Raw genomic sequence first — 22,913 nt, forward strand, 5'->3', positions numbered from 1 at the left:
TGCTTCAACCGGAATCTAGGTGTGGTAGTGAAGTTGCTGCTCATTCTCTGCTCGTATCTGTCCCGGTTCAGCTGCCCGGAAAAAGGTAATACCATTTTCCCTTTGTTAAATTCCTCTCTATTTCGTGTTCCTATTGTTGAAGCTTTCGATTTGATCATGTTGCTGCTGTTCGCTTACTGATTCCTTTAATGTTGATACCAAGTTGTCAGTTTAGCATCTGAATATAGCTAGGTGTTACTCCTATTATCGATATTCATGTTGTTCGGAAGGTCGTCTGACGGTCAATACGATTATAGCTTTGTGATATAGACTCTAGCATGATTCACCTCCTAAAAATTAAAATGACCAGCCCCTTTCTGGTAAATAGCCTGCTTGTTCTTCCGTGTGGTTTCGATTTTGTCGTTATTGTTCAAATCCCCCATTACGCGAGGTCTGAGTTTTTCTTTTGTGATCCTTCTTCATTGTTTGTGATATAGGTATTGCTAGATTTCTCCAACCAGCCCTGCTGCTTTTATTTGTGTTAAGTTCTTCTTAAAAAAAAAAAAATAATAATAAGATGAAATTGATGTCTCCCCTGCATACTACCCTTATCTTCATTCTAATCTTTGTTACGTATTTGCCTTGTATGCATGTTTCACTCCGGGTTACTACTTGTCCGCATATATTTCATGAGTTTATAATTAGTCCTTGACCTCACCTCGAATATAAGTTGTTAATGTTTGAATAGATTTTGTGAGCTAAGCTATCTATCAAGTATCATTTGAAGCATGATAAAACTGATTTTAATGTTTGTATTTAAGTTATTGGTTGCCTCATTTTTCCATTCTCCATGTTGTTCGATGCTTAGTATCTCACTGTCTAGCGTACTAAAGTAGCTTTCCTAATTAATCATCTTGGACACGGTATGTTTATTCTTACAATGCTTACTGTGAAGCATAATTTTGGTCTAAATGATTTTCTAGTTTGCTTTCAAGGTTAGATGGTCATTAGCTAGTTGTGGTTTATTTGTCTAATTTTTGGGAAGTGTCAGAAGTGTCACTTTTCTAATATTTATTGTTGGGGTTGCTCTTTATTTTAAAGTATGTTTTTGTTATTAACTATTTGAGGTCATTAAGGTGCTTGATATTGAGCCTGGCCTACGTACTGTTTGCATCCCACACACAGTTACTTTATTTATTCTTGGTCTTCTTTACTATATTTCCTCGGTAGTATTTAGGGTCACTCGTTGTGCATTCATTGTTTTTCTTTTAATTTGTTCCAATGTTTTCTTCTAATTTTTGCATGTCCAATATCAATAGGATATCCTACTATTTTTTTAAAATATAATTTTAGTGTTATTCAATATGTCCTTTGGTGATGATTGCATTAGTTTTGATTACTACCTCTTGAAATAAGTGAATTTCCAGCATGTTCCTCTATGTTCTTTAGTTTGGATTACACAATTAGCATATATCTCTATCTCTTCATCTTGCCATTTCTTTGTTGGGTTCTAGTTGAATCATATGCTAACCATTTTGCCATTTTATTTGCATGTAAATCTGCCCGAGTTCCCGTGAACTCCTATTTTTCTTTCCTCGCATTTCAAGAGAGCCATAAAGGCTCAAACCCTCTCCTTTTCGAGTTGGACAGCAAAGGGAAATAGGCATACAGGTCTTGGAAAGCTGAAAACAAGCCGAGATGCACCTGTATATACCGATATACCTGGTGTATACACTGTGATACAGGGACGAAAGTGAGCTAAAAAAGCTCAAGCGCTATAGTAGTCCAAAGGGGACTGAAATGGATAGATTTCGTAACAAAGATAGGCCAAAAGGGCCCAAAACCATGTCGGGAATTTTTAGAATAGGACAGGTTCAACATATTTGGGGAATTTGGGCCCAAATTCAATACTCCTTTCCTTGCTCCTATTTATTTTGTTATATTTGACTAACGCTTTAATTATCTTATGGTTTAATTTAATTAAATTCCCGAGAATGGTCATTTCATTTTATTTTCAAATTAAAGTAAATATTTTATTACTTAGTTTTTATTTTAACATTAGTCTTGTTGATGTTTCATGAACTACCCCCCTTTAGAAAAGCCCCCATTAGTTCATTCCCCCTTAAGATAAATAAAAAATGATAAAATGATAATTGTAATAATTAAATAAGTTAAAATAAATGAGTTCATTTATTTGGTTAACAATTTAAAAAATAGTTAAAATAAATGAGCTCATTTACTTCGTTAAAATCTAATATTAGTTAAAAATAAATGAGTCATTTTACTTAGTTAAAATTTCAAAATTAGTCAAAATCATTTTTAGTCAAATCGTCGGTCAACCGTAAGTTAGCGGGCATTTCAAGGGCCTAACACCTTCTCGGAATGTACATTGAACTTCGAACCCGTTTTCAATTGATTTTATCTGTTTAAATCTTTTTGAAAATCGTAAGTATTTTTTCTTGATTTTTTTACTAAAAATTAAGTGGCGACTCTGTTATTTCGAAAACTCGATTTCTCTTGAACTATAAGTTTAATCGGTTTTTCGAAAACTCAGTCATTTTTTCCTTTTACTTATATTTTTAAATAAAACAATATACATATACAATTCACCTCTCTCCCACTCTCTGCCCTCTCTCGCTCGTCTCTCTCCTCCCTCTCCCAATCTCACTTGCCTCTCTTCTTACTCTCTCAATCTCACTTGACATATATCCAAATGCATATGTATAATATACAATTATCTAACAGATATACATATACAATTCACCCCTCTCCCACTCTCTCGCTTGCCTCTCTCCTCCCTCTCCCAATCTCACTAGCCTCTCTCTTTCCTCTCCCAATCTCGCTTTCCATGTATACAAATGCATATGTATAATATGCAATTATCTAACCGATATACATATACAATTCACCTCTCTCNTTGTATTTCAATTGAGTAACTTTTCTTCAATCCTTTTCTAAGAATATGGCTCGGAGGGAATAGTGTCCGCTAGTGGTGATGTTTATAGTTATGGCATTATGTTGATGGAGGTTTTGACCAAAAGACGGCCAACAGATGAAGATATATGCAATGAAAATCTTGACTTGAGGAAATGGATAACACAATCATTTTCAGGGAGTATGATGGACGTTGTGGATGCCAATCTTTTTTCTGAGGAAGAACAAATTACTTGTAAAAGTGAAATGTGCATAGCCTCCATGATAGAATTGGCTTTAGACTGCACAAAGAAAATGCCAGAATCAAGAGTAACCATGAAAGAAGTAGTCAAGAGGCTTAACAAAATCAAGAACACATTTTTGGAAATGTAAAAGTGATCAGTATCTCTTTTGGTGATGTTCTTTCTGAGCTGCAAGTTAACTTGTTGCTTTTTGTTTACTGGTTTCTTTAGTAAAGGCGTATGTACTACTCGGAGTCATGTATTGTTTATACTTTAGAGTGTTGCATTTTGGAGAAGAAAGGCATTGTTCCGAGGAAGTGGTAATATATCATCTCTTTATAGGATGGTTGGTGCAATTGAATTTTTAGATTATTTTCTATAAATTTTGCTCACTTGTTCGGAATTGAGACGTAATTATTATTATTGTTTGAATATTCTGCTCTCAGATATTGCAATATTAATTTATGATCAATGCAAGTTGTGATGTGGTCAGGGGAAGATCTAACTTATGTGATATGTGTTCACGTCAATCCACATAAGTTAGATGGGCTCACAGGAATTACAATGTGCTGAATCAAATCCTCACCAATAAGGTGAAAAAGTTAGTAGTAAGTCAATCAATCGAGATAGTAAGATTCCCCCACCTTTTATTACTTCTCCTTTTTCCCATAGTAGAAAAAAAATGAATTTCTTTGAAATTTCAAAAAGTAGTACATAGAATTGACAGCATTAAAGAGGGTTGTTAACATATTTATAGCAATAAAGAGGGTTGTTGACATTAGTTGGACTAGGTAAGTTTTAATAATTGCATAATGAACGATTGAAAATATGTGAATAAAGTTAGTTTTTTATAATTTCAAAAAAAGTAACTTACTGTTTGCTATTTTCACTAAAAAAAATGTTATACTAGCTGGAAGATGCATCTGGGACACTATTTTAGTGATGTGAGACCTGTTGAAGGCCGGAAACTTGAAAAAGATAACCAAAAGAACTAAGGTTAGATGCAAAATGTGTTTGGATGAAGTGGAAAAGGGAACAGAACTATATAGGAATACAACAGACAGATTTGATGAATCAATTCAATTATATTCTTAGAATCGGTATAAACTTAGCAAAAAATCAAGAGGTAATTGTAAAAAAAACACCTAAATGTATATTTTTCTGCGAGTTTTGTAAAGTAAAGACCTTGAAATAGATTCATGGATATCATTCATGTCTTGGAGGAGCGATAGAGGTAAAAATAAATACATCTTGACTTGTACTTCAAACCCCATATTCTTTAGTGTGTTGTGCGAATGATTGTGTTTTCATTCAAGTCTAATGTAAGGAAGTATGCAAACAAATTCTTGATTTGAGGACCACCAAGCAAGAAGAATTGAAGATAAAAGATATATAAAGTATCAATTTCCTTGAAATTGAAGCTCGAAAATTCGATAAAATGTGAGCTCAAATTACTAGTTATTTGTATTGAGAAATTAACAAAATAATTATAATTATTTGACTATGAAAATCCATTTATTATTGCATATTAATTTAAATCATCATAAAAATTTATAAACTTTATATCATGGATCCGCCTCTAGATATGGTTGGTCAAGCAACATGCTTTTTTCCAAACTTGTCTTAGATTGCATGACCTCCCGTTCACTTGGTTCGGTGTAGTTTCTATAAGAGTTCATATGAATTTGTAATAGAGTTGCTATATCTTGAAGCAATATAATACATTTGAAAAAAAAAAAATCCAAGTGCATAGCATAGTAACAACATGAAGAACATTCTCTTATTGATTCTTCTCTTTCAAATTCAATTTTCAATGTTAACTGCTTCATCAAATGAGACTGACCAACAAGCTCTACTAGCTTTCCAAAATCTTATTACAAGTCCGAGTCATTTTTTGGCCAGTAATTGGACCAAAAATATTTCTTTTTGCTCTTGGTTTGGTGTCACTTGCAGTTCTAAAAGGCAAAGGACTGTGGCCTTGGATCTTCCTAATTTGCAACTTCAAGGACAAATTTCCCCATATTTGGCCAATTTGTCCTTTCTCAGAGAGCTGAATCTTGGGAACAACAGCTTTCACGATGGCATCCCTTGTGGACTTGGCCACTTGCCTCACTTGCAAGTGATTGATATTCAAAACAATCAGCTTAGCGGAAGTATACCAACAAGTCTATTTCAACACCGGAGAGTTCAAGTAATTTCATTGGCTTTCAATAAACTCGGTGGTGAAATGTGGAAAGGTCCATGGTATGTACCCGAACTCAAAGTCTTTGATCTCAGGAACAATAGCCTCACAGGTATGATCCCTCCTTCTGTTGGAAATGCAACAAAGTTGCTGAACTTCAGTTTGCATGGGAATAGAGTCTGCGGCAACATTCCAAAGGAAATTGGTAATCTCAGCCAACTTGCATCTTTGTCCTTGGCCGTAATCAATTAACAGGTTCCATTCCTGCAGTACTGTTTAATATCTTGTCGCTACTTGAAGTGCATCTGGGAATCAATAGCCTTTCTGGTCCTCTCTTGCTAGATGAAGGGAATACTGTGTCAAATCTGAAGTTTTTAAGTCTATCTAACAACCAAATTTCTGGTTGCACTCCTTCCAACATATGCCAACTCACAGAGCTCGAAGTTTTGTTTACAACAACATAACTGGAGAAATACCCAGAAATATTGATTGTTTATCCAAGCTCAAAAAGTTCTTAATTGGTGATAATCCAACAAAAGGGACTATTCCCACATCATTGGGAAATATTTCCACTCTGCAATATCTTTATTGTGGAAACAATGACATAGTGGGGCAAATTCCTCCAGAATTAGGGAAGCTATCAAATTTGCGGCAATTATGCTTTAGGAATAATTATAATCTAATTGGTCAAATTCCAGAGGCTATTTTCAACATATCTTCTTTGGAAGTTATTGATTTCAGTTTCAATAACCTCTCCGGAAGAATTCCAACCACTACAGGTCTTCATCTTCCAAACATTAAGGATCTTCACTTGGGAGTCAACCAGATCAAAGGGTCAATTCCATTGTTCATAACAAATGCTTCCAAGCTTGAGATACTGGAGCTAAATAATAACTTTCTCACAGGAACTATTCCTAATAATTTGGGAAATCTTCATGAGCTGCAAATAATGCTCCTACATACTAATCAACTTGCCAATGAACCAAGACAGCGTGAGTTGCTATTCTTCAATTCTTTGGCGGACTGTAGGATGTTGCGATATCTACAAGTGGGTAATAATCTGTTGAATGATGTTCTGCCCAATTCTATTGGGAATCTTTCATATACTATTCAAAACTTTTATATAGCAGATGCACACATCAATGGCCTAATCCCCACAAGTATAGGCAACATGAGCGGTCTTACAGTCCTAAGCCTTGGAGGAAACAACTTGATGGGAAATATTCCTCCTGAGATTGGTAAGCTTAAACAACTCCAAGGGTTGTATCTAACTAACAATATATTGCAGGGACATATTCCAAAGGCAGTATGCCAATTATCTAATTTGGTTAAATTAACTCTGCAAGGTAATGAGCTCTCTGGATTAATTCCAGAATGCTTAGGAAATCTTAGCATGCTACAATATCTTTATTTGGGTTCTAATAAATTTTCATCAAAATTTCCATCAAACCTTTGGAAAATGAGTGGTCTTCTCTTTCTAAACGTGTCACAAAATTCTTTAGAGGGAGAAGTTCCATCAGATATTGGAGAACTTAAAGTCATTATAGCGCTAGATCTTTCCAGTAATCACTTTTCAGGAATGTTACCAAGCAGATTGGGAGAACTCCTAAACCTGCAGTCTCTTGACCTATCAAACAATTCATTTTTTGGACAAATTCCATTATCCCTTGCCAACTTGATAAGCTTGGAATTCTTGAATTTGTCTTTAAATGCATTGTCAGGTACTATTCCGAAGTCTTTGGAAAAACTCTCATACCTTAAAAGCATTAATGTTTCATTTAATGATTTAGAAGGTGTAATACCGAGTGGTGGTGTGTTTGCAAATTCCACTCTGCAATCATTTCTTGGGAACAAAGGTCTATGTGGAGTCCACATATTGGAGATTCCTGCTTGTGCTATCACTTATCCTGGAAAACAATCAAAGCTTAAGGAGGTTGTGCTAAAAATTGCTACTCCAGTGGTTATTTCATCCTTGATGATATTCTTGTTGGTTTCAATTTGGATAATGAAACGACAGAAGAAAGGAAAGTCCAAAGATGTTGAAAAGGTACCGGAGATCAGGACTCATCAATTAGTTTCTTATCACGAGATTCAACTAGCAACAAATAATTTTGATGAATCAAATTTAATTGGTGTGGGAGGTTCTGGCTCTGTGTACAAAGGCACATTATCTGGTGGAACTTTGGTGGCCATTAAGGTTCTGGATTTGCAAAGTGAGGAAGTATGCAAAAGGTTTGACACCGAATGCGAAGTGATGAGAAATGTTAGACATAGAAATCTTGTTCCGGTGATTACTACTTGTTCTAGTGACTACATAAGAGCCTTCGTTCTGCAGTATATGTCAAATGGGAGTCTTGAGAATTGGTTGTACAGAGAAGAGTCCAACTTAAACCTTCTTCAAAGAGTCGCCATAATGCTTGATGTGGCTGTGGCAATTGAATATCTACACCATGGGCATAACACTCCAATAGTTCATTGTGACGTAAAGCCAGCCAACGTTCTTTTGGATGAAGATATGGTGGCTCATGTTGGTGATTTTGGCATCTCTAAAATTTTAGCGATAAGCAAGTCCATGGCTTATACAGAGACATTGGGCACTCTTGGATACATTGCACCAGGTATAAAAAAAATCTATTCTCTTTGATTTTCTCTTATCATAATTAAGCCTCTCCAAGTTCTAGAAGTAAAAAGAGCAAGTCTTTATTTATGCAGAATTATTGTTGTATTTCAATTGAGTAACTTTTCTTCAATCCTTTCCTAAGAATATGGCTTGGAGGGATTAGTGTCTGCTAGTGGTGATGTTTATAGCTATGGCATCATGTTGATGGAGATTTTGACCAAAAGAAGGCCAACAGATGAAGAGATATGCAACCAAAATCTTGACTTGAGGAAATGGATCACACAATCATTTTCAGGGACTATGATGGATGTTGTGGATGTCAATCTTTTTTCTGAGGAAAAACAAGTCACTTGTAAAAGTGAAATATGCATAGCCTCCATGATAGAATTGACTTTAGACTGCACAAAGGAAATGCCAGTATCAAGAATAACCATGAAAGAAGTAGTCAAGAGGCTTAACAAAGTCAAGAACACATTTCTGGAAACATAAAAGTTAACATGTTGCTTTTTGTTTACTGGTTTCTTTAATATAGTTGTAATTTGTACTACCAGTAGACATGTACTGTTTGTACTTCAGAGTGTTGCATTTCCCTCATTTTGTGATTTAAGATTTAAGAAGTCTTTAATATGTTCTGAATGCTTGAATAAAATTAAGAAATATTATGAATGTACTTAGCTGCACTATTTTACTTTTTGTTTACCTCTATTTCATGTTATGAATGAGCCACATCGACCATATGTCACATGGGCAGAATGTAGTTGTCTTCATTGATAGCAGCCAAAAATCTCGGGTGTACGTATGGTATTCTTAGAATTCATGTACATTAGCTGTTTACTGCAGGAACAGGCCGTATAATCCATTTCTGGTATAGATCTTTGTAGACTTTTAATAAAGTCCCTATGTGAGCTTATATAAGTCAGCAAACAGTAAAATGTGAATTTGACAGATGGTATATTGTAGGACAAACATATATTATATTTACTATCATCATCAAAAGTATACTCGAAAAACAGAACACAGATACAAGTCATTATTAGTACACGCATAAGCAAGCAATAACAAAGCGTTTCATGTCCATTGGCAACCCACACTAGATTATCTGATGGTAAAAAGTGACAGACTGGTGATGTTCCTGGTAACATACTGAGCACTCGGAAGGATACATGGGATGGACTCCATTGAGAGGTATCCAAGTGACAAACAGCAATTGCTTCAACTTTATCACCATTTGCATCATTCCTTAATTCAACCTTCAACACCTTGCTTTTGCTGATTGTGTAATGACAGTAGAAAACTGTGTAAGCACAAGGCATGGTATGGCACACCACCGTCTTAGGAGCATCCAAAATAGTATAGTTTTGAGGATGATTCAGGGGAGTAGTTGAGTACTCTTCTGAAAAATCATGAGTCGTTGTGGTGGTGAGGGCTTCGATTTGGGTTTTTTCTCCCATAATTCCATGCACAAAAATTGAGCATTGCCTCCACGGATGTGGCACAATACTTTGTCTCTCCCTTTATGGGTGAATCTTCACATACTCTTAATCTTTCTTCTATGGCTTTTGCTTGTGGAGAGTCTGTTAGCGGAAACGTGAAATTAAAGAACAAGGAAGAACAACAATATTTAATGTGGTTCGGATCAAAATGATCCTACGTCCACCAAAGAACAACTGCACCAATATTTATTTCACTCTGCNGCAGAATTAGGGATACTAGGCTAATTCTCTAATATTTCCACATAGTATGAACAATCTCCTCACGTTGAGCATGCATTTCTCGAAAAATACAACATTTATTGATCTAACTTTAGTTAAATAAAAGAGGGATAATGCATAAATAACCCCCAAAAACTTCTGACAGAACGGAGAGCGATTGCCACCGCCCGACTTCTGTTGAGAATAGTCTACACTGCTTGTCCTTGCCCTTTTACTCTCCCTCTCACATTTCTTAACTTTCTCTTCCTCAATCTGCTTGGCATGAGTCATCAATCTGGAGATTTCCATCTCCTTAATCAACATAGCAGTCCAACATTCCTTAACCACGGTTTCAAAAACTCCTGAAAAAACTTACTTATACAGGCCCTTGAATCGGACACTATTGATGGAACATACTTAGAGAGTTGAGTAAACTTAAGAGAATACTCCTTCGCAGTCATGTTACCTTGCTTCAGTTTAATAAACTTCTGTACCTTGGCTTCACTTAGCTCAAGTGAAAAGAATCTATCCAGAAATGTTGTCACAAACTTATTCCAGTCCACTGGGCCTGCATCAACACCCCTATCTTCCTTCCATTGTTTGTACCAAACCTTAGCCACTCCATTAAGCTGGTAAGCAGCTAAGTCGGCACTCTCAATTGGAGAAACACCCATAATCTGCATAACCTTCTGGATGTCATCAATGAGCTCCTGTGTATCCTCCTCCACCCTAGAACCATAGAATTCAGGTGGATTCATTCAAGTAAAATCCCAGACCCTTGCCGCTGCTGTATTTCCATTTGGGTTAACCTGAGCAACAACTTGTTGATTTGACCTAAGAAGTCATAGCCTGAGCTAGCACCTAGAAAGCGGCCCTGAACTCGGCATGAGAGACTTGTTCATTCAAAGGGTGTGTTGGAGCTGGTGGTGCTTGCTGGTGCTTGCTGGTTTCCATTTGCGTTTCTTCTTCTATAAACTCTTCTGGGAGGCATAGTTCTGTAAACGTGTAGAGCACAAGATAGAAGGAGGTTAGATAGAGTTCACACTCTTTCGCACGATAAGAATCATGAAAGAAGAAAATATTTTCTAAAACGTTTCATAGCCTCTCATTCATAAGTGTGGCGCACTTCACACCTATGAATAAGACTCTACTTAATGTGACTTTTAGACATTGAGGCTCTCATATCAATTTTGTCACGATCCGAGACTACCCCTAGTCGTAACACAGTTCTTAGAGTCACCATTAACCCTAAGCTAACCATGGTCTGTCTTGACACTAAGATTCATACATACAATAACTGAATATAATTGTTATGGAAGCTAAACTAAGATAAATCTAAAACAACTGAATAGTAAAATAGAAATCGTTTGAACAAACCATAAGGTTGAAACTACTGTCTGACTGTCTAAAAACATTTACTAAGACGAGTCGTTGGGACAACCCCGCAACTAATTCTAATTGTTTGAAACTGAAAAATTAACATAAAGAAATAACAATAGCTATTTTCCTCGAAAGATGAGGACTTACCAAACTCAGCTGCTGAGATGATACGAAAATCATACTAACCATGAGATAGATACCGAGGGTCTGAACCTATATTATAAAACAATATGGCATAAANAAATCAAATTGTGCAACCAATGCTAGTAACACAAGAATTGAGTTATGTTTCATGACTGGAGAGAAGATCTCATTGTAGTCAATTCCCTCCTTCTGGCTGAAACCCTTTGCAACCAATCTCACCTTGAACCTAGCATCTTCTACTTCTGGAATACCCTCTTTCTTTCTAGAGACCCATTTGCATCCAACTGTCCTCTTCCCCTTTGGCCTTTTAACTAAGACCCATGTCTCATTTTTGTGAAGAGACTCTATCTCTTCCATCATGGCTAACTGCCATTGTGCAGCATCTTTGCAAGAAGTTGCTTCAACATATGAAGAGGGCTTGGGATCTTTAATCTCTTCTTCTGCAGCTAGGAACGCATGTGCAATCAGATTTTCTTGCTCTATAAGACGTTCCAATTTCCGTATCTGTCTTTTGTCCCTTCCCTTCGCAATTGTGTATGGTTCATTGACATCAAGTTCTTCAAGATCTGCATCTTTTGACTCATCAATTTGAGTCTCTTGATCCCGTTCCTTGGTAAGCTCCACCGGTAGCTCCACCTGCTCGTTGTTCTCATTTCTTAATAACTCCATAGAAACTTTACGAGGATCAAGTATAGAGGATTCATCAAAGGTAACATCTCTACTAACTACAAATTTGAGTAAGGAAAAATACCAAAGTTTGTACCCTTTTACTCCATCTACATACTACCCTACGAATATGGCCTTTTTAGCCCTTAGTTCAAGTTTTCCTTCATTAACATGATAATAAGCTGGACACCCAAATATTCGCAAGTATGAATAGTTAGAGGGTTCACCTGACCAGAACTCATTCAGAGTCTTAAAGTCAATCGCTGATGCTGGAGATCGATTGACAATATGAGCTGCTTCAGCCCAAAATACTTTGGACATCTTGGCTGGTAAGATCATACAACGAGCCTTCTCAAGAACATTCTCTCGGCAACTCCATTCTGTTGTGGTGTGTGCATGACCATCTTATGTCTTGCGATCCCACGAACCTTGTAGAAATCATTGAAGTCTTCACTGCAAAACTCCAAGCCATTATATGTGCGAAGATACTTGATTTTTCTCTCCATTTGATTTTCAACCAAAATCTTCCACTCTTTAAATGTTTTAAAAGCATCACCTTTTGCCTTTAAGAAAATCACCCAAACCTTTCGTGAAAAATCATCAATGAATGTGAGAAGATACCTCTTTCCTCTCTTCGATGGAAGCTTAGAGGGACCCCATAAATCTGAATGGAGGTAGTCTAGCACCCCTCCCGTCTTGTGTTTGCCAGTGCTGAAACTGACCTTTTTCTGCTTCCCTAAGACGCAGTGCTCACAAAATTCAAGTGTGCTGATCTTCTCACCATTCAAAAGTTTGCGGTTGCTCAACATCTCCAATTCTCGTGCGCTCATATGGCCTAGTCTCATGTGCCATATTTTTGCCTTGTCATCATTAGATAACTGCATAGTAGATGCATTTACAGAGCCAATAATGGTGCTTCTCGCAAGTGTGTAGAGGCCATCTTCCAGCTTGGCCTTCAACATGACTAAAGACCCTTTGGTCACTTTCATAGTTCCTCCTTCACTCGTGTACTTGTTGCCTTGTTTGTCGAAAGTACGCAGGGAGATCAAATTTTTCTTCAGATCAGGAACATGACGCACTTCTGTAATAGTCCTCACGGTTCCATCATGGTAGCGAACACGAACTGAACCAATGCCAATAATTTTACAAGTTGCATTATTGCCCATTAATACGGTTCCTCCACTTATTTCATAGCTGTTGAACCAATCTCTTCGGAATATCATATGCAGAGTGCAACTAGAGTCTAAGACCCATTTATTGTCATAAACTTCACTATTGCATGATGTTGTTAGTACATAATTATCATCAGAATAATGTACTTGCTCAACAATGGATGCACTCGCCTTTTCTTTAGACTTCGACATAAGGCAATCTCGTTCAAAGTGCCCCTTCTTGTGACAACCCCAACACTCTGCATTCTTCTTGTTCACACGAGACTTTGATCTATACGTTGATTTGCTCCTTCCCTAATGGCTAGGACGGCCTCTCACAAAGAGCCCACTAGCTTCGTCACCTTTGTCTCCATCAAAATGCATCCGCACATCACAAGAGTTAAGTGCTTGCCACACTTGCTCAAAAGTGATAGGCTCTTTGCTATACATCATTGAATTCTCAATATCACGATATTTTGAAGTCAATGAAAATAGCAAAGCACATACTAGCGTCTCCTCATCCTTTTTGATTCCAGCAGTCTGTAAGTCCTTCACAAGTTTGTTGAACGCATCTACATGGTCTTGCAACAAAGTACCTGGATCCATCTTAAATGTGTAAAGACGTTGTTGTAACAACATCCTTATTGTCACTGACCGGTCCTGGTAAAGCCCTTCCAGCCTTTTCCATAACTCTTTGGCTGTCTCCTTGGTACGTGTACTTGTTGACACCCAATTTTGGCCCTTCACAATATAAATTAATCATCGAGCTTCTTAAATTCTGAATAATTTGAAATAATTGACTTTATAAAATTCAAAATATTTTTTCTCAAGTTATTTTGAATAGTTTTGTCACCTTTTCAAAATTTTAAATAATAATGTCTGTTATATACTTATGTATATAATTGGTATATTTTATGAATATTCGAAAATTGTCTCAAAAAGATTTTATTTTAGTTAAATATTTTGTCAATTAGTTTGGTTTAAATAATAGTTTATACTTTTAGAATTAATTAGTTTATAATTAAGTTAATCATTTTATTTTGTTGAGATTAAAAAGCTCATTAATTAATTAATATCAATTCGTCCTATTTAATTACTAATCGAATCTAGCTTAACTAACTCAAATTAGCTAAATTTTTAATTCCCTTTCAACCGACCCCACCCCTATTTCTTTACAATTCATATTAGCCCACTACTATAACAATACAACAATGCAGCGATCCAAACAGATCCAAACAATACAAACCAAAATTAGCCCATACCCGACCCAGCCCACAAAACAATTCCAATCTAAAACACATTACATTACGGCAAACAACAGCTTCCCAAAACAGAAAAAACGTACAGCAAACGCTACCAGACCCCTGCGTCTTTTTCTTCTTCTCTCTCAACACGCAGAAAATGACCAAAAACGTACAGCAGCAGCCCAGATGCGTTGACACACGCAACAGCGGGACAGAGCACGCGTCCTACCCCTTTTCTCTTCCGGAATGGGACGATTTTTGCAAGAAAAGGTGCCTCCCCTAAAATGGTGAAAGGGTTTTTTAAGTTTGAATTCAAAAGGGGCCCTATTCTTATCAAATTTTACCCGTTTTCCCCCCATTTTCAGCGTCAATTTCTCCTATATAAACCCCTTTCTTCCTCAATATTTAGGGTTGGAAAAAATAGAGTTAGAGAGTCAGAAAAAGAAATAAAAGACAGTGAGAAGAGAGAAGAAGAACGGAAAAGTTAAAAAAAAAAACATAGATAGGTAAAAGATTTAGGTTGATAGTATCCCTGTAGCTGGGTCTGCTGGTTTGGAAATCAATTTTCTGCTAGAATCCCATCGTGGTGGTATTAGAGCTCGCTCCAATTCACTTGTCTCATCTCAGCTCGCTGCCCGGAAAAAGGTAATGCCTCTTCCCTCACTTACGTTATATTTCTATTCCAATAATGATGTGACAAATCTATTTTTTTTTTCTCGATGAATTTCTTTAGCTTTCTTTTGTTCTTCTTTGTTATGAATGATGTTATATATGCTCTTTTATATTGAGACTTATCTGCTTAGCCCTATTCGTTTTGGTTGGAGGGTACTTTGAATACTCATCAGTGTTAACGTCTTTATCTAATTTCTGGTGTTCTGGTCCCATATCTCGTGGTCGATATTTTCGCAGATCATTTTTGGTTTCAAACTTTCTCTGAGCAGTGATCTGATATGTTTCGAGTTTAGCTATTTGTGAGCGATTATTTAGATGTCATCTCCATGTGAGTTTATTTTCATTTGAAGTGTGGTGGGACAAGAAATGATCTGGTGGTCTGCCAGCTTCTTTATTTATAATAATCTCAGCATGTTGTCCTTTTAAGTACTTTCATGTTATCATTCATTAATTCCTGCTTGACATCACATGTTTGTTACTCGAAACGAGCTCCATAACGCAACAAGTGATCAATTTTGGTCATGGATCTTCCCTTCAATAAGGCTGATTCTTACTTGAATTTTTGATAAATGTTTAAATTCCAATGTTAATAGTTGGCTTCACGTTAATTAAATGCTACTATGGTTACAGTTAAACATGACATTGTTTGTCATTCACCTTATCCTGCTTCAACTTGGCTTATAAGATTGTTGTTAGTTCATTTCTAAATATGCATCTAATCTTGATGTGTTGGAATTGTTTTAATTCAAAATGTGATTAATAATGTGTTTGCATTTCTCTTTTTTCCAAGTAATATGTTCCTAGTACATTCTTTCATATATTTGCTAACTTAGTTGTTTTGATGCATAAGTTTTCTGTTTCTGTGCGTACATGCCATGCCTTGGTTGTTTTCTTTTTTCTTCTCCTCAAATGATATTTGCTAACTTACTTGTTTTATTAGTCTTTTATGCACTCGTGTGTTTTAGCTCAAGGTAAGAAAAATTTCGAAATTTAATTCAGAAAACAGAACAGATTCTGTTCACAGAGGGAACACAGCTGCAACGCAGACTTGCTTCAGGCAAGCTACCCGACTTTTCTCCTTCATGTTGCCAACTCTAAACCCTCTTAACTTCAAAGGTTCTTTTCCCAAACACTTGGGGTCATAAACCCCTCAACATACAGTGGATTCCACTCAAAAACACAACCAAATTCTGTCCCAAATCAGCGAGAACTTCAACAACACAACCAACAACTTCAACAACCAAAATAGATCTTTTCTTGGAATTAAAAACGAGTTGGTGTGTGGGGGTATGAACCAACCAACACTAAGGATCATAAAATCCCTCAATATACAATAGCTTTCAGCTCAAGAACACAACCAAATCGTGTCCCACAACCAACAATAACTTCCACAACACAACTAACAACATCAACAACAACTAACAACTTCAACAACTTCAACAATAAATCCAATCTTTTCTCAAATCATAAAATGAGCTTGGTGTGTGGGGTAAAGGATCAACCCACACTAAAGAACTCACATACCTTGATAGGGATCACCCCCAACGAAATTCCACGACGAAAACTTGTTGATCTCCTCTTTCTCCTCTTCTTCTCCTCTTCTTCTCTTCTTCTTCTCTTCTTCACTCTCAAGAACCCTAACTTTCTCTCTTTTAAAATGGAACAAAAATGATCCACAAACAGCCTAATACAACAATATAACCTCAAAAGAAATGATTTGTGAAAAGACCAAAATGCCCTTAAATTTCCGGACGGACTCCCTGCCAACTGCCCCGACTTTCAAAGGGCATAACTCGCTCATACGAACTCGGATTCGAGCAAACTCGGTGGCGTTGGAAAGATCGTTCCACAAGCTTCACAACCATAACGGAACTACTCCTAACTCATCCNACTGCACAAAGGAAATGCCAGTATCAAGAATAACCATGAAAGAAGTAGTCAAGAGGCTTAACAAAGTCAAGAACACATTTCTGGAAACATAAAAGTTAACATGTTGCTTTTTGTTTACTGGTTTCTTTAATATAGTTGTAATTTGTACTACCAGTAGACATGTACTGTTTGTACTTCAGAGTGTTGCATTTCCCTCATTTTGTGATTTAAGATTTAAGAAGTCTTTAATATGTTCTGAATGCTTGAATAAAATTAAGAAATATTATGAATGTACTTAGCTGCACTATTTTACTTTTTGTTTACCTCTATTTCATGTTATGAATGAGCCACATCGACCATATGTCACATGGGCAGAATGTAGTTGTCTTCATTGATAGCAGCCAAAAATCTCGGGTGTACGTATGGTATTCTTAGAATTCATGTACATTAGCTGTTTACTGCAGGAACAGGCCGTATAATCCATTTCTGGTATAGATCTTTGTAGACTTTTAATAAAGTCCCTATGTGAGCTTATATAAGTCAGCAAACAGTAAAATGTGAATTTGACAGATGGTATATTGTAGGACAAACATATATTATATTTACTATCATCATCAAAAGTATACTCGAAAAACAGAACACAGATACAAGTCATTATTAGTACATGCATAAGCAAGCAATAACAAAGCGTTTCATGTCCATTGGCAATTGTTTTTGGAACCCACACTAGATTATCTGATGGTAAAAAGTGACAGACTGGTGATGTTCCTGGTAACATACTGAGCACTCGGAAGGATACATGGGATGGACTCCATTGAGAGGTATCCAAGTGACAAACAGCAATTGCTTCAACTTTATCACCATTTGCATCATTCCTTAATTCAACCTTCAACACCTTGCTTTTGCTGATTGTGTAATGACAGTAGAAAACTGTGTAAGCACAAGGCATGGTATGGCACACCACCGTCTTAGGAGCATCCAAAATAGTATAGTTTTGAGGATGATTCAGGGGAGTAGTTGAGTACTCTTCTGAAAAATCATGAGTCGTTGTGGTGGTGAGGGCTTCGATTTGGGTTTTTTCTCCCATAATTCCATGCACAAAATTGAGCATTGCCTCCACGGATGTGGCACAATACTTTGTCTCTCTCTTTATGGGTGAATCTTCACATACTCTTAATGTTTCTTCCATGGCTTTTGCTTGTGGAGAGTCTTTCGAGAAAGTTAGTATTTAAGACTAAAGGAGGATTGAATGAAAATTAAATTACCAGCAGAATTAGGGATACTAGGCTAATTCTCTAATATTTCCACATAGTATGAACAATCTCCTCACGTTGAGCATGCATTTCTCGAAAAATACAACATTTATTGATCTAACTTTAGTTAAATAAAAGAGGGATAATGCATAAATAACCCCCAAAAACTTCTGACAGAACGGAGAGCGATTGCCACCGCCCGACTTCTGTTGAGAATAGTCTACACTGCTTGTCCTTGCCCTTTTACTCTCCCTCTCACATTTCTTAACTTTCTCTTCCTCAATCTGCTTGGCATGAGTCATCAATCTGGAGATTTCCATCTCCTTAATCAACATAGCAGTCCAACATTCCTTAACCACGGTTTCAAAAACTCCTGAAAAAACTTACTTATACAGGCCCTTGAATCGGACACTATTGATGGAACATACTTAGAGAGTTGAGTAAACTTAAGAGAATACTCCTTCGCAGTCATGTTACCTTGCTTCAGTTTAATAAACTTCTGTACCTTGGCTTCACTTAGCTCAAGTGAAAAGAATCTATCCAGAAATGTTGTCACAAACTTATTCCAGTCCACTGGGCCTGCATCAACACCCCTATCTTCCTTCCATTGTTTGTACCAAACCTTAGCCACTCCATTAAGCTGGTAAGCAGCTAAGTCGGCACTCTCAATTGGAGAAACACCCATAATCTGCATAACCTTCTGGATGTCATCAATGAGCTCCTGTGTATCCTCCTCCACCCTAGAACCATAGAATTCAGGTGGATTCATTCAAGTAAAATCCCAGACCCTTGCCGCTGCTGTATTTCCATTTGGGTTAACCTGAGCAACAACTTGTTGATTTGACCTAAGAAGTCATAGCCTGAGCTAGCACCTAGAAAGCGGCCCTGAACTCGGCATGAGAGACTTGTTCATTCAAAGGGTGTGTTGGAGCTGGTGGTGCTTGCTGGTGCTTGCTGGTTTCCATTTGCGTTTCTTCTTCTATAAACTCTTCTGGGAGGCATAGTTCTGTAAACGTGTAGAGCACAAGATAGAAGGAGGTTAGATAGAGTTCACACTCTTTCGCACGATAAGAATCATGAAAGAAGAAAATATTTTCTAAAACGTTTCATAGCCTCTCATTCATAAGTGTGGCGCACTTCACACCTATGAATAAGACTCTACTTAATGTGACTTTTAGACATTGAGGCTCTCATATCAATTTTGTCACGATCCGAGACTACCCCTAGTCGTAACACAGTTCTTAGAGTCACCATTAACCCTAAGCTAACCATGGTCTGTCTTGACACTAAGATTCATACATACAATAACTGAATATAATTGTTATGGAAGCTAAACTAAGATAAATCTAAAACAACTGAATAGTAAAATAGAAATCGTTTGAACAAACCATAAGGTTGAAACTACTGTCTGACTGTCTAAAAACATTTACTAAGACGAGTCGTTGGGACAACCCCGCAACTAATTCTAATTGTTTGAAACTGAAAAATTAACATAAAGAAATAACAATAGCTATTTTCCTCGAAAGATGAGGACTTACCAAACTCAGCTGCTGAGATGATACGAAAATCATACTAACCATGAGATAGATACCGAGGGTCTGAACCTATATTATAAAACAATATGGCATAAAAGAGTATGCCGTCAGTACTTTGAATGTACTGAATATATGAGATAAACATAATAATCTAACAAGTTGAACATGATAAATCTAAGATGCTAAATTGAATATAAAACTGAAATTAATGAGCTGATGCAATGACCAAGTAATAAGCATGTGGCTAATCAACACTGTGCTGAGTAAACTGGAATACAAGGTCATCAAATATCTAAGATTGAATTGCGGGAGATACTATTAACTGACTTTATTCCACCGGAGATAAATGGAGTCCAACCTATACCCTAGCTGGAAAGGTGCTCTGTACTTTGCCAGGGTATGAACACTGTCTAACGTGGAGCCACTAAGATGATGTCCAAAAAGGACTAAGGTGTCGGTCCTAGTCTGACAGGTGACCCTTACAACCAATGTTGGCGCGTAATTTTGAGAATTTAAAATTGCTACTAAAGGTCTCAATCCTAACTGACGGGTGAACGTCCATCTCTACGTCTGCTCGGTGCTAAGTTATACTCCTAACTGGATAACTCAATTATACTAAAATCTGAGACTGAAATAATAAATGTTTTATCTGAAAGCATCATATACATATGGAACTGAAAGATTGACAGTACAACTGATCATAACAAATTATGTCATCCCCAATAAAACATGTAATTTAAGCAACGCAATTTCAAGGACATGAATTTTCCCTATTCTGAATGCTTACGAAAATAACCATACAAGAATATTGAATTTTAGGTTGAGACATATATTCATGGGCTATTCATGAAGAAAAATTGAAATAAGATGCAATTCATGCTTTTCATATGAACCCTAAGTTATGTAGAATTTGATTAACTGAAGAATAAGGTTTTCTTTGGAATTTAATGGATTTAAAGATATTCATCAATGAAATCTCACATGCCTGAAATGGGAAACCTTGCTAAATTTTATGAATTCTTGGAGAAATGCTTTGGACTTGGATCTTTTATAGCTTGAACTTGAGAAACCCTTCTATGGAGTTCTTGGATATGAAATTTTTCGTAACTTATGAAATCTGATTGACTTAGGCTTTTGGGGAAGTTAATATTCATGGGTAAGGGTTATGGGATGAGGAAAAGACAAAAACACCCCTCCTAAAACGTGAAAAAAAAGAGAGAACTAAAAGAATTCCGAAGAAACGTGCGCGGTTGTGCAGCTGAAAACTACTTCGCGCAACCTTAACAGTAGCACTGCCTGTTAGGACCGAAAATAAGCAGGTGTAGTGCGGAAGCTAGCAAAGCAAACCTCAAAAGACCATGAGTAAGAAGACAAACAAGAAACACACCAAAAGAGACAGATTTAACTTGGTTCGGTCAATCAACCTACGTCCACAAAGGAGATAAGCAATACACTATAGAAATATGAGAGTACAAAACATAGAGAGAAACAACCTCAACCAATTCACTCAGAATACATGGGAGGTTCACACAAGTGATAACGTATCAAGCTTGTGTCCCACAAATTCTCCCCCTAACCAAAACTCTTAAAGCCCTTAAGACTACATTGTGAATGTTGATTAAGTTAGAAGGAACATGTCTCTATTTATAGAGTCCTAAACCTTTTCCTACAAGAAAAGGACTAGCCAATCCAAAAACTTTTCCTAAAAGGAAAACCTATTTATGGTAAGAAATTCAGGGAAAATAACCCCAACAAATCTCCCGCTTGGCCTGAATTTCTGACAAAATAAATTTGTCCACCTTATTCACACAATCTTCAACAACTTGCTTCTCCTCTCCATAATCTCCTCCATCAAATCTATGTATCAACACAGAGAACTTCTCTGAAACAATTTCTCCAACAAAAATCTTCATTACTGTCAAAAAGGTTGTGGCTAGAACTACGCCCGCCAAGATGAACACCCATTTTTCTAACCCGGTTCAATCATCGATTATCGAACCACTGAACCTGACTCCATCATTAAATCTGGCTCTGATACCACTTGTTAGGACCGAAAATAAGCAGGTGTAGTGCAGAAGCTAGCAAAGCAAACCTCGAAAGACCATGAGTAAGAAGATAAATGAGAAACACACCAAAAGAGATAGATTTAACGTGGTTCGGTCAATCGACCTACGTCCACAAAGGAGATGAGCAATTCACTATAAATATGAGAGTACAAAATATAGAGAGAAACAACCTCAACCAATTCACTTGACATATAAGGAGGTACACAAAATTCTCCTCCATAACCACAACTCTCAAAACCCTAGGACTACATTGTGAAGTTGATTAAGTTAGAAGGAACATTGCCTATATTTATAAAGTCCTAAAACTGTTCCTACAAGAAAAGGACTACTCAAAATATTAAAACTTTTTCCTGAAAGGAAAACTTATTTATGGTAAGAAATAAGGGCAAATAAAACTCTTGCCGCGCAGCGGACATCTACTTTGTGCACGGATCACACAGAATATGTAGTGCCTAGTAAAATAGGCATAACTTTTAGCATAAAGCTTGGATTGACGAACGGTTGAATGCGTTGGAAAGAAGGCTTCACGACCTTTCGTTTTCTTGGTACTAGGCCACAAAAACTCTTCATACACTAGGAATCCCTTATGACCCTTGTTCACATGCATCCAATACATTTTACACACTTATTATTTGACCTTTACACCAAGTCAAACTTAAATTTGGTGGGTTCGAATTGATACACATACGGAGAATGGTTCATATCTTTAGTTAGAAGTTGCGAGGTATTATAGATGTAGTGAAGAGGCTTAACAAAATCAAGAACACATTTTTGCATATCTTCCGGTGGTGTTTTTTCTGAGCTGCAAGTTACCATGTTGCTTTTTTGTTTACTAGTTTCTTGAATAATATAGTCGTTGTTCGTTCTACTTGTAGACATGTACTGTTTGTACTTCAAAGTGTTGCATTTCCCTCAATAAGCTATTTTTATAACGAGAGATATATCAACTTTAAATCGCAAAATTAGTGGCTATATTAGACCCTTTTTTCCTTGTATATATGTATGATTTCAGACTCACTGTTGTGTTCATTGCAACCTAGCTCAGTCTATAGACTATTACATTACTGATGGCGTGATCAAAGGTAAATTCAGGATTACTTTTTAAGATTCCTAATTAACATTAAATACATTATATTTTTAAGGCATAATACATATATTGGACCCTAAACTTGACTTCAAATTTTAACTTTGACCTCTAACTTTCATAGTGCACAAACAAGCACTTTAACTATCCAACATTTTAATAAATAAACACGCGAATCCTACTTGGCAAAACGCGTGATGTGCACGTATTCTGCGCGAGTTA

At 36.7% G+C, this 22,913-nt stretch overlaps 1 protein-coding gene across 1 annotated transcript in view; it reads left to right on the forward strand.

Moving 5' to 3' along the window:
- The window catches only part of LOC125856164 (probable LRR receptor-like serine/threonine-protein kinase At3g47570), a 155,105-nt gene that overhangs the window by 17,462 nt on the left and 114,730 nt on the right, over positions 1-22,913 (forward strand). The window contains exon 3 of the mRNA XM_049535719.1: positions 7,250-7,548. Within this exon, the coding sequence (XP_049391676.1) occupies positions 7,250-7,548 (299 nt within the window). The remainder of the gene's footprint in view (positions 1-7,249; positions 7,549-22,913) is intronic.

The sequence above is a fragment of the Solanum stenotomum genome, chromosome 2 (assembly GCF_019186545.1).
Source record: "Solanum stenotomum isolate F172 chromosome 2, ASM1918654v1, whole genome shotgun sequence".
Taxonomy (NCBI): Eukaryota; Viridiplantae; Streptophyta; class Magnoliopsida; order Solanales; family Solanaceae; genus Solanum; species Solanum stenotomum.